General features: G+C 50.6%; 2 protein-coding genes across 5 annotated transcripts in view; both read left to right on the top strand.

Annotated features, from left to right (window-relative positions):
- Positions 1–26,785, top strand: part of LOC147114989 (junctophilin-1-like) — a 237,146-nt gene that overhangs the window by 67,715 nt on the left and 142,646 nt on the right. The gene's annotated exons all lie outside the window — the stretch shown is intronic.
- On the top strand, positions 834–26,785 carry LOC147114990 (cytoplasmic phosphatidylinositol transfer protein 1-like). The gene is made up of 5 exons (XM_085992124.1): positions 834–952; positions 9,939–10,094; positions 13,632–13,695; positions 21,383–21,466; positions 26,214–26,785. Exons 2-5 carry the CDS (start codon positions 10,017–10,019, stop codon positions 26,384–26,386), a joined length of 399 nt encoding a protein of 132 aa, XP_085848250.1. The 5' UTR covers positions 834–952; positions 9,939–10,016; the 3' UTR covers positions 26,387–26,785.

The following is a 26,785-nucleotide window of genomic DNA, read 5'->3' as shown; positions in this document are numbered from 1 at the left end:
GTCTGAGTGTAAATGGGGAGAGGTGGGTGAGAGGGTTAATCCCCCTCCGATAGGGAACAGGCTGCCCCGGTGTCTGAGTGTAAATGGGGAGAGGTGGGTGAGAGGGTTAATCCCCTTCGATAGGGAACTGGCTGCCCCGGTGTCTGAGTGTAAATGGGGAGAGGTGGGTGAGAGGGTTAATCCCCCTCCGATAGGGAACAGGCTGCCCCGGTGTCTGAGTGTAAATGGGGAGAGGTGGGTGAGAGGGTTAATCCCCCTCCGATAGAGAACAGGCTGCCCCGGTGTCGGAGTGTAAATGGGGAGAGGTGAGTGAGAGGGTTAATCCCCCTCCGATAGGGAACAGGCTGCCCCGGTGTCTGAGTGTAAATGGGGAGAGGTGAGTGAGAGGGTTAATCCCCCTCCGATAGGGAACAGGCTGCCCTGGTGTCTGAGTGTAAATGGGGAGAGGTGGGTGAGAGGGTTAATCCCCCTCCGATAGGGAACAGGCTGCCCCGGTGTCTGAGTGTAAATGGGGAGAGGTGGGTGAGAGGGTTAATCCCCTCCGATAGGGAACAGGCTGCCCCGGTGTCTGAGTGTAAATGGGGAGAGGTGGGTGAGAGGGTTAATCCCCCTCCGATAGGGAACAGGCTGCCCCGGTGTCTGAGTGTAAATGGGGAGGGTTGGGTGAGAGGGTTAATCCCCCTTCTATAGGGAACAGGCTGCCCCGGTGTCTGAGTGTAAATGGGGAGAGGTGGGTGAGAGGGTTAATCCCCCTCCGATAGGGAACAGGCTGCCCCGGTGTCAGAGTGTAAATGGGGAGAGGTGAGTGTGGTGATCTCCCTTATCACACAATGAATTTCTGTTTCTATCTCCACATCAGGTCTTTAATCGTGATTCGACTCTACCAGAGAACGTTTGCAATCTCGATATTCTGTGCGATGAATTTCCCGTTCAATTTTACAAAGAATCTGAGGTAATGTTAATGAGGCACTTTTTAAATGCGATGAGGGTCCTGCCTCGACCCGCCTTTCAGGCAGTGAGTTCCAGACCCTCACCACCCTCTGGGTGAAGAACGTTCTCCTCAACACCCCTCTAATCCTTCTCCCAATTACTTTCAATCAATTCAATTCAATTCAATTCAAATCGCTTTATTGGCATGACAAGTTACATCTTATGTTGCCAAAGCATCGGAAAACATTCATGTTTGTTCACAAAAATACAGATCTATCCATACAGTGTATAAACAGATATATCCCTGAGTGTATAAATATATACTTTCATATAATTTATATATACTCTTTTCTTATATTTACTGGTTGTCCCTCTGTTTATGGCAAGCTGTAACATAGTGTGCCGCTAGTGTTATGCAATTTCTCTCTTCCCCTAGTATGTATGGGAGTTTTTGGTCGTCATTCAAATTTCTGAATTCCGGGCATATTTTTGTGAATTTTGGGTAGAAATTCTCCCTGATGCCCTGATATTTTCCACAAGCTGTGAGGAAGTGCATCTCTGTCTCCACCACTCCCTGACTGCAGTGAGGGCATATCCTGTCCTCTCTTGGTAGCCGGGTCTGTCTGTGTCTACCTTTTTCGATCGCCAGGCTATGTTCACTAAGTCTGTACATTGTCAAGGTTTTTCTCAGTTTGCTATCCTTTACCATGGTCAGGTAATCAGCCATGTTGTATTGTCTGTTTAGGGCCAAGTAGCAATTGAGTTTGCTTTGGGTTTTTGTTGTTTCTGCCCAATATGACAGATATTTTTCCTTTTGCTCAGCGACGATTGTGTTGGGTCGAATTCTTTGTGTTATTGACCCCTCTGCTAAGTGAAATAGGTCCTTCCTGTCCACTCTATCTCGACCCTCATTATTTTATACACCTCAATTAAATCTCCCCTCAGCCTCCTCTGTTCCAAGGAAAACAAACCCTCAGTCTATCCAATCTTTCCTCATCGCTAAAATTCCCCAGCCCAGGCAACATCCTCGTAAATCTCCTCTGCACCCTCTCTAGTGCAATCACAACCTTCCTGTAATGTGGTGACCAGAACTGCACGCAGTACTCTAGCTGAGGCCTAACTAGTGTTTTATACAGTTCAAGAATAACCTCCCTGCACGTATATTCTATGTCTCGGCTAATAAAGGCAAGTACCCCGTATGCCTTCTTACCCACCTTATCAACCTGTCCTGCTACCTTCAGGGATCTGTGGACATGCACTCCAAGGTCCCTTTGATCCTCTACACTTCTCAGTGTCCCACCAGATATTGTGCATTCCCTTTCCTTGTTAGCCCTCCCCAAATGCATTACCTGCAGCGGGAGTCAAAACTGCCCAACGCATTACCGGCACCCGGCTACCAACCATAGAGCACATATACCAGAAACGCTGTCTACGGAGGTCACGGTCCATCATCAAAGACCCTGCCCACCCCAGCCACAGTCTGTTCGCCCTCCTGCCATCTGGGAGACGCTACAGATGCATTCGCACCCGTACGACCAGATTTAGGAACAGCTTCTTTCCCAGGGCTGTCATCCTACTGAACTCCACAAATAAACTCTAAAGCCTGCACGTCTGCCAATGCACTTTATTATTGGTTATGTTTATGTTAATGTATTACAAGCCAAATGTATGTTGAATGTTTAAATGTCTTAATCTAAATGTACACTCTCGGGAGCCGCAAGCCTACATTTCGTTGTACTGCACATGTGCACTAACAATGACAATAAAAGTTGATTTGATTCACATTTCTCCACACACAGCCCATGTACACTCTCCTCTATCACCGACTCTACCCACCCATTTAATCTCCACACACATCCCATGTACACTCTCCTCTATCACCGACTCTACCCACCCATTTAATCTCCACACGCGTCCCATGTACACTCTCCCCTATCATGGACTCTCCCCACCCATTAAATCTCCTCCCACAGCCCGTGTACACTCTCCCCTATCACGGACTCTCCCCACCCATTTAATCTCCTCCCACAGCCCGTGTACACTCTCCCCTATCACAGACTCTACCCACCCATTTAATCTCCTCCCACAGCCCGTGTACACTCTCCCCTATCACGGACTCTACCCACCCATTTAATCTCCTCCCACAGCCCATGTACACTCTCCGCTATCATGGACTCTCCCCACCCATTTAATCTCCTCCCACAGCCCATGTACACTCTCCCCTATCACGGACTCTACCCACCCATTTAATCTCCTCCCACAGCCCATGTACACTTTCCCCTATCACAGACTCTACCCACCCAATTAATCTCCTCCCACAGCCTGTGTACACTCTCCCCTATCACGGACTCTACCCACCCATTTAATCTCCTCCCACAGCCCATGTACACTCTCTCCTATCACAGACTCTACCCACCCATTTAATCTCCTCCCACAGCCCATGTACACTCTCCCCTATCACAGACTCTACCCATCCATTTAATCTCCTCCCACAGCCCGTGTACACTCTCCCCTATCATGGACTCTACCCACCCATTTAATCTCCTCCCACAGCCCATGTACACTCTCACCTATCACAGACTCTACCCACCTATTTAATCACCTCCCACAGCCCATGTACACTCTCCCCTATCACGGACTCTACCCACCCATTTAATCTCCTCCCACAGCCCATGGACACTCTCCCCTATCATGGACTCTACCCACCCATTTAATCTCCTCCCACAGCCTATGTACACTCTCCCCTATCATGGACTCTACACACCCATTGAATCTCCTCCCACAGCCCATGTACACTCTCCCCTATCACAGACTCTACCCACCCATTTAATCTCCACCCACAGCCCATGTACACTCTCCCCTATCACGGACTCTACCCACCCATTTAATCTCCTCCCACAGCCCATGTACACTCTCCCCTATCATGGACTCTACCCACCCATTTAATCTCCTCCCACAGCCCATGTACACTCTCCCCTATCACGGACTCTACCCACCCATTTAATCTCCTCCCACAGCCCATGTACACTCTCCCCTATCATGGACTCTACCCACCCATTGAATCTCCACCCACAGCCCATGTACACTCTCCCCTATCACGGACTCTACCCACCCATTTAATCTCCTCCCACAGCCCATGTACACTCTCCCCTATCATGGACTCTACCCAACCCATTAAATCTCCTCCCACAGCCCATGGACACTCTCCCCTATCAAGGACTCTACCCACCCATTTAATCTCCTCCCACAGCCCCTGCACACTCTCCCCTATCATGGACTCTACCCACCCATTGAATCTCCTCCCACAGCCCATGTACACTCTCCCCTATCACAGACTCTACCCACCCATTTAATCTCCTCCCACAGCCCATGGACACTCTCCCCTATCATGGACTCTACCCACCCATTTAATCTCCTCCCACAGCCCATGTACACTCTCCCCTATCAAGGACTCTACCCATCCATTTAATCTCCACCCACAGCCCCTATATTCTCTAGAATTTAGAAGAATGAGAGGTGATCTAATTGAAAGGATTATGGAACTCGAGTCCTAGAGTATATACATCTACCTCCGACAGTGCGGCGCTCCCTCAGTACTGGCACCGGGGAGTGTGGGCCTGGATTATGGGGCTCGAGTCCTAGAGAATATACATCTACCTCCGACAGTGCAGCGCTCCCTCAGTACTGGCACCGGGGAGTGTGGGCCTGGATTATGGGGCTCGAGTCCTAGAGTATGTACATCTACCTCCGACAGTGCAGCGCTCCCTCAGTACTGGCACTGGGGAGTGTGGGCCTGGATTATGGGGCTCGAGTCCTAGAGTATATACATCTACCTCCGACAGTGCAGCGCTCCCTCAGTACTGGCACCGGGGAGTGTGGGCCTGGATTATGGGGCTCGAGTCCTAGAGTATATACATCTACCTCCGACAGTGCAGCACTCCCTCAGTACTGGCACCGGGGAGTGTGGGCCTGGATTATGGGGCTCGAGTCCTAGAGTATATACATCTACCTCCGACAGTGCAGCGCTCCCTCAGTACTGGCACCGGGGAGTGTGGGTCTGGATTATGGGGCTCGAGTCCTAGAGTATATACATCTACCTCCGACAGTGCAGCGATCCCTCAGTACTGGCACCGGGGAGTGTGGGCCTGGATTATGGGGCTCGAGTCCTGGAGTATATACATCTACCTCCGACAGTGCAGCGCTCCCTCAGTACTGGCACCGGGGAGTGTGGGCCTGGATTATGGGGCTCGAGTCCTAGAGTATATACATCTACCTCCAACAGTGCAGCGCTCCCCCAGTACTGGCACCGGGGAGTGTGGGCCTGGATTATGGGGCTCGAGTCCTCGAGCATATATATCTACCTCCGACAGTGCAGCGCTCCCTCAGTACTGGCACCGGGGAGTGTGGGCCAGGATTATGGGGCTCGAGTCCTAGAGTATATACATCTACCTCCGACAGTGCAGTGCTCCCTCAGTACTGGCACCGGGGAGTGTGGGCCAGGATTATGGGGCTCGAGTCCTAGAGTATATACATCTACCTCCGATGGTGCAGCGCTCCCTCTGTACTAGTTTGGGTTTCTGGGGTCACCCAACCCCTCCACAACAACTGCATCCCCACACTGCTCTGGAATCTAGATTGACCTCTGGGATGAGGGGGCTGTCCTATGAGGAGAGATTGAGGAGATTGGGCCGATACTCTCTGGAGTTTAGAAGAATGAGAGGTGATCTCATTGAAACATACAAGATTCTGAGGGGGATTGACAGGGTAGATGCTGAGAGGCTGTTTCCCCCTGGCTGGAGAGACTCGAACCAGGGGTCACAGTCTCAGGATAAGGGGTCGGCCATTGAGGACCGAGATGAGGAGGAATTTCTTCACTCAGAGTGTTAAGTATGTGTATTGTATTGAACAATTAACACAAAGACTTAAACGTATAACTCAAACAGGTCTTTACTGGTTGGAGGTAGGACTATACGTAGGTCTTTACTTCATGCCCACAGGCGGGAACTGAGGGGAGATCAGTACCCACAGTACTATTTATACCCCTATGGCCAGGAGTGGTACTGCGTATCACTACGCCCAACAAGTAGTGCAGTCCTGTCCATAGGTTCAAAGTAGCACACATATTACATACACAACATTCCTCCCTTCCTAGCTTTACAGTCATCTCCCCATTTAACATAATGTAATAACATATATACATATATAACTTCAGGTTTACATAACAGAATAACATAGATACATAGATAACTTCATGTCAAAACAGATCACAGATTCAGTCTCTGCGGAAAACAGTTCACAGATTCAATCTCTGTGGTGTAGTCGGTTCACGTTGCTGGAGTGACTCATTCAATAGTCCTTTCATGGATTTAACAGTTTGAACTTCCGAACTGAATTGGCTCCGTTCGGAGGGACCACGTGTGTGATCTGGTAGAGGTGATAATGGTTCAGATGGGTCATCTTCTGTTTTTACTTTTCCTTTTCTGCTTCTTGGAGACTCTCTGGGCTCCACTGTCAGCTGCCAGCTGCATGCGCAGTTCCTCCTTCTCTCCCTCCTTTTTCCGTAGTAGAGCCACCTTCTCCCGATGTTCCGTAGACTTTCGGTGCTCCTCCATGATTTCTGTATGGTGGGAGTCGAAGTTACAAGTTGGGCAGGACAGGACATAGTAATATTCGGTGTCGTCCTGATCTAGGCCAGCGAGAGGGTCTTCTATTTCCTCCATACCCAGCTGGGCGTTAGCCAGCTTTTGTTCCAAGTCCAGACATCTTTCCTGAAGAGACTTCTTCATGCGTACCTCTTCATCCAGCTTTTTCTGGGCTTTCAGCAAGTCGTTTACTAATGACCTCATTTGAGATTTTACTACTTCAACTTCTTTTGGAGATTGATTGATCGGACTATTCAATCCCTCTACCGGAGCAGCTGTTTCAGCGGTCTGTTGTTCTACGTTGACGTGAGTCAGCGTACTTTTGGCATCCAAGGGCTGCTCTGTTGCAGTCATCTCAGTCTGTGTTGCCACCTCAGCTCTTCCAATAACCTTTGAGAGCTCCGAACCCCTTTCGTTTGAATATTGAAGTTCGTGTTCAAGTTTTTCCCACTTCAGAGTCCTGTCCTTCAGCATATGCAGGAGTTGGCTGACCGTTAACTCCTCTGACATCAGACGTTTTGTGTGCTCCTGCTCCATTTTCTCCATCAGCTGCTTCTGTTGTCTTTCCAGATTCTCCAACTCTATATCAAAGAACTCTTTCGTTGCATTCAACTCTTGCTCACAACGGCGAAGCATTTGTTCTAATTGCTGTTGTAGTTTGAAATGGAGTTGAGTTCGAGCCCGGTGTCCCTCAGAAATGGGCACATCAGTAGACTTGCCAGACTCAGAATCCACAGTTAAACTATGTTGTTGTTGCTCAGTGGAATTCTGTGCTGAAACTTTGTCTTTTGCACCTGAGTTGGGCTTACCATCATCCGTTCCAGAGTCTGGGCCGACTATCTTCACCGAGTTCTCACTCGTTATTGTTTGTAGGAAATGCCAGTCCATATTCATTTTCCTAATCCACTCCCGTCCTAGTAGTGGAGAACCTCCTTCAGATATCACATATAAGTCCATTATTTGACTGTCTTCGCCCTTGTGGACCACTGCAACCTCTATTTTCCCGATGGGGTACACTCTTTGCCCCGTGTATGTTTTCAATATAATCCCCGTATCCTGTAGGGGAATATGTTGGAATAACTTTCCGTAATCTTTCTTATTTATGACCGTCAATGCCGATCCAGTGTCCAATTCCAGTTTTACTTGGACTCCTTCTATCTGAAGAGTGACCCAAATTGTCTGGAGGTCTGCACCCTTACCAGCGTTGAGTACTCTTAAGCTAGCCAGTTCATTACAGCTTAAGCTAGCCAGTTCATTACTGCTAGCGTCTGAATCGGACTCCTGTTCGGTCACCTTGTGTACCTTTGCGTATTTTCCTTGCGGTGACTTCTTGTTGCTGGTCTTCTTCCCTGACCTGCATACTCTAGCTATATGTCCAAGCCTACCACAAGTTCTACATTCTTGGTTTTTAAACCAACACTGGTTCTGATCATGCGTTGTCTTTCCACAACGATAACATTTGCCAGAACTCACACCCAATTTGTGTGCACTGAGCTCCGGTGACCGTGGCTGCATTACTGCCGTGCCTCTCGCTGCGGCTTCGTGTGCTGCTGCCATAGTGACCGCCTTCTCAAGCGTCAGCTCATTCTCCTCTAGCAGTCGCTTTTGTGTATCCCGTTTAAATAAACCACACACAAATTTGTCTCGAAGTGCCTCTGTCAGTCCCGTTCCAAACTGGCAATATTTCGCTAATTTACGCAATTCCAGCAAATATTCAGCATTGCTTTCATGCTGTAGCTGCCTTCTGTCATAAAATTTAAATCGTTCCGCTAGCATCAGCGGCGTGGGGTTTAGATGATCTTTCAGGACAGTAACAATCTCATCGAACGTCTTATCCGCCGGTTCATCTGGTGATAACAGGTGTTTCAATTGCCCGTATGTCTTCGCACCCATTAAATTTAATAATGTTAGAGCTTTATCTTGGTCACGAATTTTATTGGCCTTACAATAATTTTTTACTCTTTCAACATATATGGCCCAATCTTCGAGGTCACTATCAAAGGTACTAATATTCCCGTGTTTAGGCATTGTAGATTTGCAATTTCTCAGATTTTATTTTGTTTACTTGTTATCAAAGATGGCGGCTTCCCGCTCTTGCCGTCGTCCTCCGCCCACAAAATGGCGGTTTTCCCGCGCTTGGCGGTCTTCACCCGTCCCCCGACGCCGTCTCCCTTCAGCCCCCGAGTGCGGCCCTTATCAGCGGATGCGATCGCTGGATCGTGAAGTGGCTCCCGACTGAAGCAGCTCTCGCACCTTGAGCTTCTGCAGCCGCCGCGCATTTCAGTCCGAGTGCGGCCCTTATCTTTGGTCCCGATCGCTGGCCCGCGCTGCGCCTCGCACTTGAAGCGGCTCCCGGCCTCTGGCTCACCCGCTCGCGCGGCTCTTGCTCGCTCCCTCCCGGGCTCTGGCTTACCCGCTCGCGCGTTTCACCGCGGCTCTTATCAGGGATTGCGATCGCCCTTATCTTCTCCAACTTCCCCAGCCCTGTCTTTGCAGCCAACACTGCACGGCTTACCCCACCACCTAGGTTGAACAAGGAAACTGCAGAAAGACTTCTGTCAGTCGCTGGAAGCTGTCAGGATGTTTGCTGCACTCCAGTGCTCAGTCGCTGATGGAGGCTTCAGAGTCCTAAAGCCTGTCGCTTCTAGTGGGGTGGTGATGTTTGAAACCTCTCTTCAACTGCCGCAGGGTAAGAACCTGACTCGTCGCCAGTGTTAAGTATGTGTATTGTATTGAACAATTAACACAAAGACTTAAACGTATAACTCAAACAGGTCTTTACTGGTTGGAGGTAGGGACTATACGTAGGTCTTTACTTCATGCCCACAGGCGGGAACTGAGGGGAGATCAGTACCCACAGTACTATTTATACCCCTATGGCCAGGAGTGGTACTGCGTATCACTACGCCCAACAAGTAGTGCAGTCCTGTCCATAGGTTCAAAGTAGCACACATATTACATACACAACACAGAGGGCGGTGAATCTTTGGAATTCTCTGCCCCAGAGGGCTGTGGAGGCTCAGTCGTTGAGTATATTCAAGGCCGAGATCGAGAGATTTTTGGACTCTCGGGGAATCGAGGGATATGGGGATCGGGCGGGGAAAGTGGAGTTGAGGTCGAGGATCAGCCGCGATCTTATTGAATGGCGGAGCAGGCTCGAGGGGCCGAATGGCCGACTCCTGCTCCTAATTCTGATGTTCTCATGTTCTCCGTGCTGTGACACCCCTACACACACACAAACACACACACAGAGCAGGAACGACTCAAGCCCTATCCCGGCCTGTGCACAGTTAGCCGGAGAACGAGCGGAGGGGAGAAGCAATGTGGGGTGTCAGCTCACCGTGAAACCTCTCGCTTTCAACACAGGACCCCCGGTTCTTCCAGTCAGCGAGGACCAAGCGAGGGCCCCTGACTGAGGACTGGCGACGGACCCACGACCCCATCATGTGCTCGTACAAGCTGGTACACGTCAGATTCGAGGTCTACGGCCTTCAGACTCGAGTCGAACAGTTCGTACACAAGGTGAGTCAGCGCGACGGGTGAGAACTTACCAGGACGAGACCAGGTCTGAGAGGGTATGCAGATGATACTAAGATGGGAGGGAAAGTAGTGAGTGAGGAGGACATAAAAAACCTGCAAGGGGACATAGACAGGCTAAGTAAGTGGGCAGAGATTTGGCAGATGGAATACAATACTGGAAAGTGTGAGGTTATGCACTTTGGCAGGAAAAATCGTAGAGCAAGTTATTATCTTAATGGCAAGAAACTGGAAAGTACTGTAGTACAAAGGGATCTGGGGGTCCTGGTGCACGAAACTCAAAAGGTTAGTATGCAGGTGCAGCAAGTGATTAAGAAGGCCAATGGAATGTTGGCTTTCATTGCTAGGGGGATAGAATATAAAAATAGGGAGGTATTGCTTCAGTTGTACAAGGTATTGGTGAGACCGCACCTGGAATACTGCGTACAGTTTTGGTGTCCATACTTAAGAAAAGACATACTTGCTCTCGAGTCAGTACAAAGAAGGTTCACTCGGTTAATCCCGGGGATGAGGGGATGGACATATGAGGAGAGGTTGAGTAGATTGGGACTCTACTCATTGGAGTTCAGAAGAATGAGAGGCGATCTTATTGAAACATATAAGATTGTGAAGGGGTTGGATCGGGTGGATGCGGGGAGGATGTTCCCGATGATGGGTGAAACTAGAACTAGGGGGCATAGTCTTAGAATAAGGGGCTGCTCTTTCAAAACTGAGATGAGGAGGAACTACTTCACTCAGAGGGTGGTAGGTCCATGGAATATGCTGCCCCAAAAAGCTGTAGAAGCTACATCATTACATAAATTTAAAACAGAAATAGACAGTTTCCTAGAAGTAAAGGGAATTAAGGGTTACGGGGAGCGGGCAGGAATTTGGACATGAGTCTAGGTTCGGATCGGTCATGGCCCTGTGGGTAGCGGAGCGGGCCCAGGGGCTGTGTAGCCTGATCCTGCTCCTATTTCGTGTGTCTAATTCTGTTAGATTCAGGAGATAGTTCTGTGATAGTGGATTGGCGGTTAGGAGCAGATCAGCCATGATCTTATTCTATACCCAGAGAGTGGTGAGAATGTGGAACTCGCTACCACAGGGAGTGGTTGAGGTGAATACAGGAGACTTTGGTTTATCCGGAGGTTGTATGTCCGGAAACCTCGATCTGCCGGCAGAAATCAGGAGCCGTTTTGTTAGGTTTTTTTTCTTCTCGTGGCTTTTTTTTCCAACAGTCAGGCTCTGGAAAGTCTCTCTGAAGCTGTTGCTAAGCTACAGAGACGCTTCCAAGGTACGGGCCGACTGTTTAGAAGCTGTTGCTAAGCAACAGTGTTTGTTGTCAGATACGGAGATGAAAACCTCCCTATGCTTCAACATTAACGCTGGTATGTCCGGCAGTTTTGATAGATCGGCAGCAGCTCGGTCCCGTCGGTGCCGGATATCGCCAAGTTTCCTGTAGTACAGGTGCTTTTAAGGGGAGGCTGGACAAGCATATGAGGGAGAAGGGAATAGAGGGTTACGCTGATAGTTAGATGAGGAAAGACGGGAGGAGGCTTGAGTGGAGCATAAACACCGGCATGGACTGGTTTGTCCCTGCCCCGGGAGTGTTTGATGGGACAGTGTAGAGGGAGCTTTACTCTGTATCTAACCCCATGCTGTACCTGCCCTGGGAGTGTTTGATGGGACAGTGTAGAGGGTGCTTTACTCTGTATCTAACGCGTGCTGTACCTGCCCTGGGAGTGTTTGATGGGACAGTGTAGAGGGAGCTTTACTCTGTATCTAACCCGTGCTGTACCTGCCCTGGGAGTGTTTGATGGGGCAGTGTAGAGGGAGCTTTACTCTGTATCTAACCCGTGCTGTACCTGCCCTGGGAGTGTTTGATGGGACAGTGTAGAGGAAGCTTTACTCTGTATCTAACCCGTGCTGTACCTGCCCTGGGAGTGTTTGATGGGACAGTGTAGAGGGAGCTTTACTCTGTATCTAACCCCGTGCTGTACCTGCCCTGGGAGTGTTTGATGGGACAGTGTAGAGGGAGCTTTACTCTGTATCTAACCCCGTGCTGTACCTGCCCTGGGAGTGTTTGATGGGACAGTGTAGAGGGAGCTTTACTCTGTATCTTACCCCATGCTGTACCTGCCCCGGGTGTGTTTGATGGGGCAGTGTAGAGGGAGCTTTACTCTGTATCTAACCCCATGCTGTACCTGCCCCGGGTGTGTTTGATGGGACAGTGTAGAGGGAGATTTACTCTGTATCTATCCCGTGCTGTACCTGCCCTGGGAGTGTTTGATGGGACAGTGTAGAGGGAGCTTTACTCTGTATCTAACCCCATGCTGTATCTGCCCTGGGAGTGTTTGATGGGACAGTGTAGAGGGAGCTTTGCTCTGTATCTAACCCCATGCTGTACCTGCCCTGGGAGTGTTTGTGGGACAGTGTAGGGGGAGCTTTACTCTGTATCTAAACCCGTGCTGTACCTGCCCTGGGAGTGTTTGATGGGACAGTGTAGAGGGAGCTTTACTCTGTATCTAACCCGTGCTGTACCTGCCCTGGGAGTGTTTGATGGGACAGTGTAGAGGGAGCTTTACTCTGTATCTAACCCCATGCTGTACCTGCCCTGGGAGTGTTTGTGGGACAGTGTAGGGGGAGCTTTACTCTGTATCTAACCCCGTGCTGTACCTGCCCTGGGAGTGTTTGATGGGACAGTGTAGAGGGAGCTTTACTCTGTATCTAACCCGTGCTGTACCTGCCCTGGGAGTGTTTGATGGGACAGTGTAGAGGGAGCTTTACTCTGTATCTAACCCGTGCTGTACCTGCCCTGGGAGTGTTTGATGATACAGTGTAGAGGGAGCTTTACTCTGTATCTAACCCGCGCTGTACCTGCCCTGGGAGTGTTTGATGGGACAGTGTAGAGGGAGCTTTACTCTGTATCTAACCCGTGCTGTACCTGCCCTGGGAGTGTTTGATGGGCCAGTGTAGAGGGAGCTTTACTCTGTGTGTAACCCGTGCTGTACCTGCCCTGGGAGTGTTTGATGGGACAGTGTAGAGGGAGCTTTACTCTGTATCTAACCCGTGGTGCACCTGCCCTGGGAGTGTTTGATGGGACAGTGTAGAGGGAGCTTTACTCTGTATCTAACCCCGTGCTGTACCTGCCCTGGGAGTGTTTGATGGGACAGTGTAGAGGGAGCTTTACTCTGTATCTAACCCTGTGCTGTCCCTGCCCTGGGAGTGTTTGATGGGACAGTGTAGAGGGAGCTTTACTCTGTATCTAACCCGTGCTGTACCTGCCCTGGGAGTGTTTGATGGGACAGTGTAGAGGGAGCTTTACTCTGTATCTAACCCCGTGCTGTACCTGCCCTGGGAGTGTTTGATGGGACAGTGTAGAGGGAGCTTTACTCTGTATCTAACCCTGTGCTGTACCTGCCCTGGGAATGTTTGATGGGACAGTGTAGAGGGAGCTTTACTCTGTATCTAACCCCGTGCTATACCTGACCCATGATAGACGTCCCCCCTTATGAGTGAATTCTCCTCTGCTTTTTCTGGTAGAACATTCGAGAAATACTACTAGTTGGTCATCGCCAAGCCTTTGCCTGGATCGATGAATGGTTCGGTAAGTTTAAGTCGAGGCTGGTAGCACCATATTGGATCTCAAACCATTGGCCAACGAGATAGACTTTCAAATAATCCCAATCTGAACATTTCACTGGCGCCCTTCACTCCCTCCTTGTTCCGACTTCACCTCAGATGGCCAATCTCTGACCCGAATCCGTTAGGACGTCACCCCGCACACGCCCCCCGCCCCCCCGACTCTCAATCCCACCTGCTCTGTACGGGCCAAGATCATGGTAGCACCTACATTTTAAAATAGTTTCTTATTGATTAATTCTTGGGATGTGGGCGTCGCTGGCAAGACCAGCATTTATTGCCCATCCCTAGTTGCCCCTTGAGAAGGTGGTGGTGAGCCGCCTTCTTGAACCGCTGCAGTCCGTGTGGTGAAGGTGCTCCCACAGCGCTGTTAGGGAGGGAGTTCCAGGATTTGGACCCAGCGACGATGAAGGAACGGCCGATATATTTCTAAGTCAGGATGGTGTGTGTGACTTGGAGGGGAACTTGGAGGTGGTGGTGTTCCCATGCGCCTGCTGCCCTTGTCCTTCTAGGTGGAAGAGGTCGCGGGTTTGGGAGATGCTGCCGAAGAAGCCTTGGCGAGTTGCTGCAGTGCATCTTGTAGATGGTCCGCACTGCAGCCACGGTGCGCCGGTGGTGGAGGGAGTGAATGTTTAAGGTGGTGGATGGGGTGCCAATCAAGCGGGCTGCTTTATCCTGAATGGTGCCGAGCTTCTCGAGCGTTGTTGGAGCTGCACTCATCCAGGCAAGTGGAGAGTATTCCATCACACTCCTGACTTGTGCCTTGTAGATGGTGGAAAGGCTTTGGGGAGTCAGGAGGTGAGACACTCGCCGCAGAATACCCAGCCTCTGACCTGCTCTTGTAGCCACAGTATTTATGTGGCTGGTCCAGTTAAGTTTCTGGTCAATGGTGACCCCCAGGATGTTGTTGGTGGGGGATTCGGCGATGGTAATGCTGTTGAATGTCAAGGGGAGATGGTTAGACTCTCTCTTGTTGGAGATGGTCATTGCCTGGCACTTGTGTGGCGCGAATGTTACCTGCGACTTATCAGCCCAGGCCTGAACGTCGCCCAGGTCTTGCTGCATTCGGCCACGGACTGCTTCATTATCTGAGGAGTTGCGAATGGCGCTGAACACTGTGCAGTCATCAGCGAACATCCCCACTTCTGACCTTATGTTGGAGGGAAGGTCATTGATGATGGAGGAAGGATGTTCCTGATGGTCGGGGAGTCCAGAACCAGGGGTCACAGTCTAAGGATAAGGGGTAAGCCATTTAGGACAGAGATGAGGAGGAATTTCTTCACCCAGAGAGTGGTGAACCTCTGGAATTCTCTACCACAGAAGGCAGTGGAGGCCAAATCATTAAATATATTCAAGAAGGAGTTGGATATATTTCTTAAGGCTAAAGGTGTTGTGTATGTAATATGTGTGCTACTTTGAACCTATGGACAGGACTGCACTACTTGTTGGGCGTAGTGATACGCAGTACCACTCCTGGCCATAGGGGTATAAATAGTACTGTGGGTACTGATCCCCCTCAGTTCCCGCCTGTGGGCATGAAGTAAAGACCTACGTGTAGTCCCTACCTCCAACCAGTAAAGACCTGTTTGAGTTATACGTTTAAGTCTTTGTGTTAATTGTTCAATACAATACACATACTTAATACTGGCGACGAGTCGGTTCGAACCCTGCGGCAGTTATTCCACAGCGGCTTCGTCCAAAGACAGGACGTTGAAGAGAGGTTCCAATCCTCAACACCCCACTGAAAACTGAAGGGCAGCAGAAATCCTGACAGCTTCCAGCGACTGGAAGCGACAGGCATTAGGACCCTGAAGCCTCCATAACCTCGTGGGTAAGCCAGAGCCCGGGAGGGCGTGAGCGGGTAAGCCAGAGCCCGGGAGGGAGCGAGCAAGAGCCGCCGAGCGGGTGAGCCAGAGGCCGGGAGCCGCTTCAAGCGGGAGGCGCTTAGCGGGCCAGCGATCGCACCGGTGATAAGGGCTGAGAACCGTTTCGGGCGGGCGGCGCACCAGCGATCGCACAGGAGATAAGAGCCGCAGTCGGGCTGAAAGTCAGCGACGAGAAGCGCGGGAAAACCGCCATTGAAGTGGGCGGGGAGAGCGAGAAGCGCGGGAAAGCCGCCATTTTTCGCGGGAAAACCGCTGGGGAAGAAGGCAGAAGCGGGAAAACCGCCATTTTGTGGGCGGAGGACGACGGCAAGAGCGGGAAGCCGCCATCTTTGATAACAGTAAAAAAAAAATCTGAGAAATTGCAAATCTGATAAAGTACTACAATGCCTAAACACGGGAATATTAGCAACTTTGATAGTGACATCGAAGATTGGGCCATATATGTTGAACGAGTTAAAAATTATTGTAAGGCCAATAAAATTCATGAGGCTGATAAAGCACTAACATTATTAAATTTAATGGGTGCGAAGACATACGGGTAATTGAAACACCTGTTATCACCAGATGAACCGATGGATAAGACGTTCGATGAGATTGTTACTGTCCTGAAAGATCATCTAAACCCCACGCCGCTGATGCTAGCGGAACGATTTAAATTTTACGACAGAAGGCAGCTACAGCATGAAAGCAATGCTGATTATTTGCTGGAATTGCGTAAATTAGCGAAATATTGCCAGTTTGGAACAGGACTGACAGAGGCACTTCGAGACAAATTTGTGTGTGGTTTATTTAAACAGGATACACAAAAGCGACTGCTCGAGGAGAATGAGCTGACGTTTGAGAAGGCGGTCACTATGGCAGCAGCACACGAAGCCGCAGCGAGAGGCACGGCAGTAATGCAGCTACGGTCACCGGAGCTCAGTGCACACAAATTGGGTGTGAGTTCTGGCAAATGTTATCGTTGTGGAAAGACAACGCATGATCAGAACCAGTGTTGGTTTAAAAACCAAGAATGTAGAACTTGTGGTAGGCTTGGACATATAGCTAGAGTATGCAGGTCAGGGAAGAAGACCAGCAACAAGAAGTCACCGCAAGGGAAATACGCAAAGGTACACAAGGTGGCCGAACAGGAGTCCGATTCAGACGCTAGCAGTAATGAACTGGCTAGCTTAAGCTGTAATGAACTGGCTAGCTTAAGAGTACTCAACGCTGGTAAGGGTGCAGACCTCCAGACAATTTGGGTCACTCTTCAGATAGAAGGAGTCCAAGTAAAACTGGAATTGGACACTGGATCGGCATTGACGGTCATAAATAAGAAAGATTACGGAAAGTTATTCCAACATATTCCCCTACAGGATACGGGGATTATATTGAAAACATACACGGGGCAAAGAGTGTACCCCATCGGGAAAATAGAGGTTGCAGTGGTCCACAAGGGCGAAGACAGTCAAATAATGGACTTATATGTGATATCTGAAGGAGGCCCTCCACTACTAGGACGGGAGTGGATTAGGAAAATGAATATGGACTGGCATTTCCTACAAACAATAACGAGTGAGAACTCGGTGAAGATAGTCGGCCCAGACTCTGGAACGGATGATGGTAAGCCCAACTCAGGTGCAAAAGACAAAGTTTCAGCACAGAATTCCACTGAGCAACAACAACATAGTTTAACTGTGGATTCTGAGTCTGGCAAGTCTACTGATGTGCCCATTTCTGAGGGACACCAGGCTCGAACTCAACTCCATTTCAAACTACAACAGCAATTAGAACAAATGCTTCGCCGTTGTGAGCAAGAGTTGAATGCAACGAAAGAGTTCTTTGATATAGAGTTGGAGAATCTGGAAAGACAACAGAAGCAGCTGATGGAGAAAATGGAGCAGGAGCACACAAAACGTCTGATGTCAGAGGAGTTAACGGTCAGCCAACTCCTGCATATGCTGAAGGACAGGACTCTGAAATGGGAAAAACTTGAACACGAACTTCAATATTCAAACGAAAGGGGTTCGGAGCTCTCAAAGGTTATTGGAAGAGCTGAGGTGGCAACACAGACTGAGATGACTGCAACAGAGCAGCCCTTGGATGCCAAAAGTACGCTGACTCACGTCAACGTAGAACAACAGACCGCTGAAACAGCTGCTCCGGTAGAGGGATTGAATAGTCCGATCAATCAATCTCCAAAAGAAGTTGAAGTAGTAAAATCTCAAATGAGGTCATTAGTAAACGACTTGCTGAAAGCCCAGAAAAAGCTGGATGAAGAGGTACGCATGAAGAAGTCTCTTCAGGAAAGATGTCTGGACTTGGAACAAAAGCTGGCTAACGCCCAGCTGGGTATGGAGGAAATAGAAGACCCTCTCACTGGTCTAGCTCAGGACGACACCGAATATTACGATGTCCTGTCCTGCCCAACTTGTAACTTCGACTCCCACCATACAGAAATCATGGAGGAGCACCGAAAGTCTACGGAACATCGGGAGAAGGTGGCTCTACTACGGAAAAAGGAGGGAGAGAAGGAGGAACTGCGCATGCAGCTGGCAGCTGACAGTGGAGCCCAGAGAGTCTCCAAGAAGCAGAAAAGGAAAAGTAAAAACAGAAGATGACCCATCTGAACCATTATCACCTCTACCAGATCACACACGTGGTCCCTCCGAACGGAGCCAATTCAGTTCGGAAGTTCAAACTGTTAAATCCATGAAAGGACTATTGAATGAGTCACTCCAGCAACGTGAACCGACTACACCACAGAGATTGAATCTGTGAACTGTTTTCCGCAGAGACTGAATCTGTGATCTGTTTTGACATGAAGTTATCTATGTATCTATGTTATTCTGTTATGTAAACCTGAAGTTATATATGTATATATGTTATTACATTATGTTAAATGGGGAGATGACTGTAAAGCTAGGAAGGGAGGAATGTTGTGTATGTAATATGTGTGCTACTTTGAACCTATGGACAGGACTGCACTACTTGTTGGGCGTAGTGATACGCAGTACCACTCCTGGCCATAGGGGTATAAATAGTACTGTGGGTACTGATCTCCCCTCAGTTCCCGCCTGTGGGCATGAAGTAAAGATCTACGTGTAGTCCCTACCTCCAACCAGTAAAGACCTGTTTGAGTTATACGTTTAAGTCTTTGTGTTAATTGTTCAATACAATACACATACTTAACAAAAGGGATCAAGGGGTATGGGGAGAAGGCAGGGACAGGGTACTGAATTTGGATGATCAGCCATGATCTCATTAAATGGCGGAGCAGGCTCGAGGGGCCGAATGGCCTCCTCCTGCTTCTATCTTCTATGTTTCTATGAAGCAGCTGAAGATGGTAGAGGCTGGGACACTGCCCCGAGGAACTCCTCGCCCACTCAAACTCACCGAGCGCAAGGCGCAGATAGCAGAAGCTTTAATTATTCATCCGTGGGACGTGGGCGTCACTGGCAAAGACGACTTTTATCGCCCATCCCTAGTTGCCCTCGAGAAGGTGGTGGTGAGCCACCTTCTTGAACCGCTGCAGTCCCGTGTGGTGAAGGGGCTCCGACAGCGCTGTTAGGGGGGGAGTTCCGGGACCCGTTCCCCAGCGAGGGGTCAGTGCCCGTGAGGGGACGCAGGCGAGAATCGGGCTGAGAAAGAGAGAGCGAGCTCGGGTTTGGAGCGGCTCATGGCTGATTGCCATTCAGAGACCGGTTATTCCAGTTTGACAGTGAGGGTTAAGTTGAACGAGTTGGAAAAGATAAACAAGCGCTTGCTTGCAAATTTTAAAAAGGGAATACAACTGCGGCAGTTTTGGCATACCTGTAGCACTTTCACCTCTGAGTGAGAAGTTCGTGGGTTTTCGGCCGACACTCCCGGAGACTCGAGCCCCATAATCCAGGCCCACACTCTCCGGTGTCAGTACTGAGGGAGCGCTGCACTGTCAGAGGTAGATGTATATACTCTAGGACTCGAGCCCCATAATCCAGGCCCACACTCCCCGGTGCCAGTACTGAGGGAGCGCTGCACTGTTGGAGGTAGATGTATATACTCTAGGACTCGAGCCCCATAATCCAGGCCCACACTCCCCGGTGCCAGTACTGAGGGAGCGCTGCACTGTCGGAGGTAGATGTATATACTCTAGGACTCGAGCCCCATAATCCAGGCCCACTCTCCCCGGTGCCAGTACTGAGGGAGCGCTGCACTGTCGGAGGTAGATGTATATACTCTAGGACTCGAGCTCCATAATCCAGGCCCACACTCCCCGGTGCCAGTACTGAGGGAGCGCTGCACTGTCGGAGGTAGACGTATATACTCTAGGACTCGAGCCCCATTATCCAGGCCCACACTCCCCGGTGCCAGTACTGAGGGAGTGCTGCACTGTCGGAGGTAGATGTATATACTCTAGGACTCGACCCCATAATCCAGGCCCACACTCCCTGGTGACAGTACTGAGGGAGCGCTGCACTGCCGGAGCTAGATGTATATACTCTAGGACTCGAGCCCCATAATCCAGACCCAAATTCCCCGGTGCCAGTACTGAGGGAGCGCTGCACTGTCGGAGGTAGATGTATATACTCTGGGACTCGACCCCATAATCCAGGCCCACACTCCCCGGTGCCAGTACTGAGGGAGCCTCCGCTGCACTGTCGGAGGTAGATGTATAGACTCGAGCTCCATAACCCTCCCTATCTCTAACATCCTCCAGCCCCTACAATTCTCATCCTCCTGTTCAAATCCCTCCATGGCCCTCGCCCCCTCCCTATCCCTGTAACCTCCTCCAGCCCCTACAATTCTCATTCTCCTGTTCAACTCCCTCCTTGGCCCACTCCCCCCTCCCTGTCTCTGTAACCTCCTCCAGCCCTACAATTCTCATCCTCCTGTTCAAATCCCTCCATGGCCCTCGCCCCCTCCCTATCTCTGTAACCTCCTCCAGCCCCTACAATTCTCATCCTCCTGTTCAAATCCCTCCATGGCCCCTCGCCCCCTCCCTATCTCTGTCACCTCCTCCAGCCCTACAATTCTCATTCTCCTGTTCAAATCCCTCCATGGCCCTCGCCCCCTCCCTATCTCTGTAACCTCCTCCAGCCCCTACAATTCTCATCCTCCTGTTCAAATCCCTCCATGGCCCTCGTCCCCCTCCCTATCTCTGTAACCTCCTCCAGCCCCTACAATTCTCATCCTCCTGTTCAAATCCCTCCATGGCCCTCGCCCCCTCCCTATCTCTGTAATCTCCTCCAGCCCCTACAATTCTCATCCTCCTGTTCAAATCCCTCCATGGCCCCTCGCCCCCTCCCTATCTCTGTAACCTCCTCCAGCCCTACAATTCTCATCCTCCTGTTCAAATCCCTCCATGGCCCCTCTCCCCCTCCCTTATCTCTGTAACCTCCTCCAGCCCTACAATTCTCATCCTCATGTTCAAATCCCTCCATGGCCCTCGCCCCCTCCCTATCTCTGTAACCTCCTCCAGCCCCTACGACCCTCCGAGATCTCTGCGCTCCTCCAATTCTGGCCTCTTGAGCATCCCCGATTTCCATCGCTCCACCATTGGCGGCCGTGCCTTCAGCTGCCTGGGGCCCTGAGCTCTGGAATTCCCTCCCTAAACCTCTCCGCCTCTCTCCCGTCCTTTAAGACGCTCCTTAAAACCGACCTCTTTGTCCCTAATATGTCCTTATGTGGCTCGGTGGCAATTTTATTTGAGAATCGCTGCTGTGAAGCACCTTGGGGGGGTTTTGTAACTTTAAACGTCGGGTATGAATGCAAGTTGTTCCTGTTAATTTGCATTCCCTGTTACAGATATGTCTGTGGATAACGTGCGTGAGTACGAGAGAAAGACACAGAAACAAACTAATCAGAAAGTGGCGAGCCAAAGACAATCAGGTGAGAAAAAGGTATACCAGAAACCTGTAGGACCTCCCAAACTCTGGGGCACGGCAATGTTTGATGGGACAGTGTAGAGGGACCTTTACTCTGTATCTAACCCCGTGCTGTACCTGCCCTGGGAGTGTTTGATGGGACAGTGTAGAGGGAGCTTTACTCTGTATCTAACCCCGTGCTGTACCTGCCCTGGGAGTGTTTGATGGGACAGTGTAGAGGGAGCTTTACTCTGTATCTAACCCCGTGCTGTACCTGCCCTGGGAGTGTTTGATGGGACAGTGTAGAGGGAGCTTTACTCTGTATCTAACCCTGTGCTGTACCTGCCCTGGGTGTGTTTGATGGGACAGTGTAGAGGGAGCTTTACTCTGTATCTAACCCCGTGTTGTACCTGCCCTGGGAGTGTTTGATGGGACAGTGTCGAGGGACCTTTACTCTGTATCTAACCCGTGCTGTACCTGCCCTGGGAGTGTTTGATGGGACAGTGTCGAGGGACCTTTACTCTGTATCTAACCCGTGCTGTACCTGCCCTGGGAGTGTTTGATGGGACAGTGTCGAGGGACCTTTACTCTGTATCTAACCCGTGCTGCACCTGCTCTGGGAGTGTTTGATGGGACAGTGTAAAGGGAGCTTTACTCTGTATCTAACCCGTGCTGTACCTGCTCTGGGAGTGTTTGATGGGACAGTGTAGAGGGAGCTTTACTCTGTATCTAACCCCGTGCTGTACCTGCCCTAGGAGTGTTTGATGGGAAAGTGTAGAAGGAGCTTTACTCTGTATCTAACCCCGTGCTGTACCTGTCCTGGGAGTGTTTGATGGGACACTGTGGAGGGAGCTTTACTCTGTATCTAACCCCGTGTTGTACCTGCCCTGGGAGTGTTTGATGGGACAGTGTAGAGGGAGCTTTACTGTGTATCTAACCTGTGCTGTACCTGCCCTAAGAGTGTTTGATGGGACAGTGCAGAGGGAGATTTACTCTGTATCTAACCCCGTGCTGTACCTGCCCTGGGAGTGTTTGATGGGTCAGTGTAGAGGGAGCTTTACTCTGTATCTAACCCCGTGCTGTACCTGCCCTGGGAGTGTTTGATGGGACAGTGTAGAGGGAGCTTTACTCTGTATCTAACCCGTGCTGTACCTGCCGTGGGAATGTTTGAAGGGACAGTGTAGAGGGAGCTTTACTCTGTATCTAACCCGTGCTGTACCTGCCCTGGGAGTGTGTGATGGGACGGTTTAGAGGGAGCTTTACTCTGTATCTAACCCGTGGTGTACCTGCCCTGGGAGTGTTTGATGGGACAGTGTAGAGGGAGCTTTACTCTGTATCTAACCCGTGCTGTACCTGCCCTGGGTGTGTTTGATGGGACAGTGTAGAGGGAGCTTTACTCTGTATCTAACCCGTGCTGTACCTGCCCTGGGAGTGTTTGATGGGACAGTGTAGAGGGAGCTTTACTCTGTATCTAACTCCGTGCTGTACCTGCACTGGGAGTGCTTGATGGGACAGTGTAGAGGGAGCTTTACTTTGTATCTAACCCCGTGCTGTACCTGCCCTGGGAGTGTTTGATGGGACAGTGTAGAGGGAGCATTAATCTGTATCTAACCCGTGCTGTACCTGCCATGGGAGTGTTTGATGGGACAGTGTAGAGGGAGCTTTACTCTGCATCTAACCCGTGGTGTACCTGCACTGGGACTGTTTGATGGGACAGTGTAGAGGGAGCTTTACTCTATATCTAACCCGTGCTGTATCTGCCCTGAGAGTGTTTGATGGGACAGTGTAGAGGGAGCTTTACTCTGTATCTAACTCCGTGCTGTACCTGCCCTGGGAGTGTTTGATGGGACAGTGTAGAGGGAGCTTTACTCTGTATCTAACCCCGTGCTGTACCTGCCCTGGGAATGTTTGATGGGACAGTGTAGAGGGAGCTTTACTCTGTATCTAACCCGTGCTGTACCTGCCATGGGAGTGTTTGATGGGACAGTGTAGAGGGAGCTTTACTCTGTATCTAACCCCGTGCTGTACCTGCCCTGGGAGTGTTTGATGGGACAGTGTAGAGGGAGCTTTACTCTGTATCCAACCCCGTGCTGTACCTGCCCTGGGAGTGTTTGATGGGACAGTGTAGAGGGAGCTTTAGTCTGTATCTAACCCCGTGCTGTACGTGCCCTGGGAGTGTTTGATGGGACAGTGCAGAGGGAGCTTTACTCTGTATCTAACCCCGTGTTGTACCTGCCCTGGGAGTGTTTGATGGGACAGTGTAGAGGGAGCTTTACTCTGTATCTAACCCCGTGCTGTACCTGCTCTGCGAGTGTTTGATGGGACAGTGTAGAGGGAGCTTTACTCTGTATCTAACCCGTGCTGTACCTGCCCTGGGAGTGTTTGATGGGACAGTGTAGAGGGAGCTTTACTCTGTATCTAACCCCGTGCTGTACCTGCCCTGGGAGTGTTTGATGGGACATTGTAGAGGGAGCTTTACTCTGTATCTAACCCCGTGCTGTACCTGCCCTGGGAGTGTTTGATGGGACAGTGTAGAGGGAGCTTTACTCTGTATCTAACCCCGTGCTGTACCTGCCCTGGGAGTGTTTGATGGGACATTGTAGAGGGAGCTTTACTCTGTATCTAACCCAGTGCTGTACCTGCCCTGGGAATGTTTGATGGGACAGTGTAGAGGGAGCTTTACTCTGTATCTAACCCGTGCTGTACCTACCCTGGGAGTGTTTGATGGGGCAGTGCAGAGGGAGCTTTACTCTGTATCTAACCCGTGCTGCACCTGCCCTGGGAGTGTTTGATGGGACAGTGTAGAGGGAGCTTTACTCTGTATCTAACCCGTGCTGTACCTGCCCTGGGAGTGTTTGATGGGACAGTGTAGAGGGAGCTTTCCTCTGTATCTGACCCGTGCTGTACCTCCCCTGGGAGTGTTTGATGGGACAGTGTAGAGGGAGCTTTACTCTGTATCTGACCTGTGCTGTACCTGCCCTGGGAGTGTTTGATGGGACAGTGTAGAGGGAGCTTTACTTTGTATCTAACGCGTGCTGTATCTGCCCTGGGAGTGTTTGATGGGACAGTGTAGAGGGTGCTTTACTCTGTATCTAACGCGTGCTGTATCTGCCCTGGGAGTGTTTGATGGGACAGTGTAGAGGGAGCTTTACTCTGTATCTAACCCGTGCTGTACCTGCCCTGGGAGTGTTTGATGGGACAGTGTAGAGGGAGCTTTACTCTGTATCTAACCCGTGCTGTACCTGCCCAGGGAGTGTTTGATGGGACAGTGTAGAGGGAGCTTTACTCTGTATCTAACACGTGCTGTACCTGCCCTGGGAGTGTTTGATGGGACAGAAAGAGAGAGACTTTACTCTGTATCTAACCCGTGCTGTACCTGCCCTGGGAGTGTTTGATGGGACAGTGTAGAGGGAGCTTTACTCTGTATCTAACCCGTGCTGTACCTGCCCTGGGAGTGTTTGATGGGACAGTGTAGAGGGAGCTTTACTCTGTATCTAACCTGTGCTGTACCTGCCCTGGGAGTGTTTGATGGGACAGTGTAGAGGGAGCTTTACTCTGTATCTAACCCGTGCTGTACCTGCCCTGGGAGAGTTTGATGGGACAGTGTAGAGGGAGCTTTACTCTGTATCTAACCCGTGTTGTACCTGCCCTGGGAGTGTTTGATGGGACAGTGTAGAGGGAGCTTTACTCTGTATCTAACCCATGCTGTACCTGCCCTGGGAGTGTTTGATGGGACAGTGTAGAGGGAGCTTTACTCTGTATCTAACCCCGTGCTGTACCTGCCCTGGGAGTGTTTGATGGGACAGTGTAGAGGGAGCTTTACTCTGTATCTAACCCATGCTGTACCTGCCCTGGGAGTGTTTGATGGGACAGTGTAGAGGGAGCTTTACTCTGTATCTAACCCGTGCTGTACCTGTCCTGGGAGTGTTTGATGGGACAGTGTAGAGGGAGCTTTACTCTGTATCAACCCCGTGTTGTACCTGCCCTGGGAGTGTTTGATGGGACAGTGTAGAGTGAGTTTTACTCTGTATCTAACCCCGTGCTGTACCTGCCCTGGGAGTGTTTGATGGGACAGTGTAGAGGGAGCTTTACTCTGTATCTAACCCCATGCTGTACCTGCCCTGGGAGTGTTTGATGGGGACAGTGTAGAGTGAGTTTTACTCTGTATCTAACCCCGTGCTGTACCTGCCCTGGGAGTGTTTGATGGGACAGTGTAGAGGGAGCTTTACTCTGTATCTAACCCGTGCTGTACCTGCCCTGGGAGTGTTTGATGGGACAGTGTAGAGGGAGCTTTACTCTGTATCTAACCCCATGCTGTACCTGCCCTGGGAGTGTTTGATGGGGACAGTGTAGAGTGAGTTTTACTCTGTATCTAACCCCGTGCTGTACCTGCCCTGGGAGTGTTTGATGGGACAGTGTAGAGGGAGCTTTACTCTGTATCTAACCCCGTGCTGTACCTGCCCTGGGAGTGTTTGATGGGACAGTGTAGAGGGAGCTTTACTCTGTATCTAACCCCGTGCTGTACCTGCCCTGGGAGTGTAGAAGGAGCTTGATTAAGTGCAGCATTTCTTGTGCTGGACTGCCATCTCCTGGTTCCCCACAGATGGTTTTACTGTGCACAGCTCACCATAGTTATAGAGCTTCTGTCTGCACCAGACTGCCCCATGGGGGACCTGCCCTCCCCGCTCAGCGAGGGGTCAGCGCCCGTGGGGAAGAGGAGAAAGGAGGGAGAGAGAGAATGGATAAATAATGTCTCAATGTCTTGTTCGCAGTGACAGATCTCGAGCACGCTCCAAAAGACCTGCTACTCTCCAAGCAGGGCCGGGCACGGTCCGTCTCTGTAAAAGATGAACTCTTGATGCCGCAAAGGGACGGTCCTGCTCCCGAGGCCCCCCCATCTCGGAAAGGGGGCAGCTTCAAGGAGAGATTCCTGTCTGGACAGTGACAGAAGAAGAACTTCCATTACGCAACTTCAGAACTGTGTCCAGTCCACCGCCTCCCGGTCTCCAGTGGACAATGACAGGGAAATTCTACGCTCCCGATTTCAACCTTCATCCCTCCCTGTACCTAAGTGAGGTTCAGGTCTCATTGATGGGGTCTCTTGGTGCAAGAGGGTTCCTTGTGGAATGCAGATGTGTTGACTGCAGAGAGACAGAGAGAGAGAGGTTGTTTGGTAGTAATCCTTTCTGATCGAAGCCAACCCCACCTTCTCCCCATATCCCCAACCCCACCTACCCACCTTCTCCCCATATCCCCCAACCCCACCTACCCACCTTCTCCCCATATCCCCAACCCCACCTACCCACCTTCTCCCCATATCCCCCAACCCCACCCACCCACCTTC

The sequence above is a fragment of the Somniosus microcephalus genome, chromosome 7, assembly GCF_052327205.1.
Source record: "Somniosus microcephalus isolate GS21.2 chromosome 7, FLI_Smic_1.0, whole genome shotgun sequence".
In the NCBI taxonomy this organism is placed as follows: domain Eukaryota; kingdom Metazoa; phylum Chordata; class Chondrichthyes; order Squaliformes; family Somniosidae; genus Somniosus; species Somniosus microcephalus.
The sequence above is the reverse complement of the archived record's forward strand: the minus strand, read 5'-3'. Positions and strand labels throughout refer to the sequence as shown.

What these genes read in the sequence shown, in the direction of transcription:
- LOC147114990 (XM_085992124.1), top strand. Translation starts at nt 10,017, where the DNA reads ATGTGCTCGTACAAGCTGGTACACGTCAGATTCGAGGTCTACGGCCTT. An exon ending in TCGAACAGTTCGTACACAAG is followed by an intron (nt 10,095 to 13,631) that starts GTGAGTCAGCGC and finishes TTTTTCTGGTAG; the next exon opens with AACATTCGAGAAATACTACT. An exon ending in CTGGATCGATGAATGGTTCG is followed by an intron (nt 13,696 to 21,382) that starts GTAAGTTTAAGT and finishes TCCCTGTTACAG; the next exon opens with ATATGTCTGTGGATAACGTG.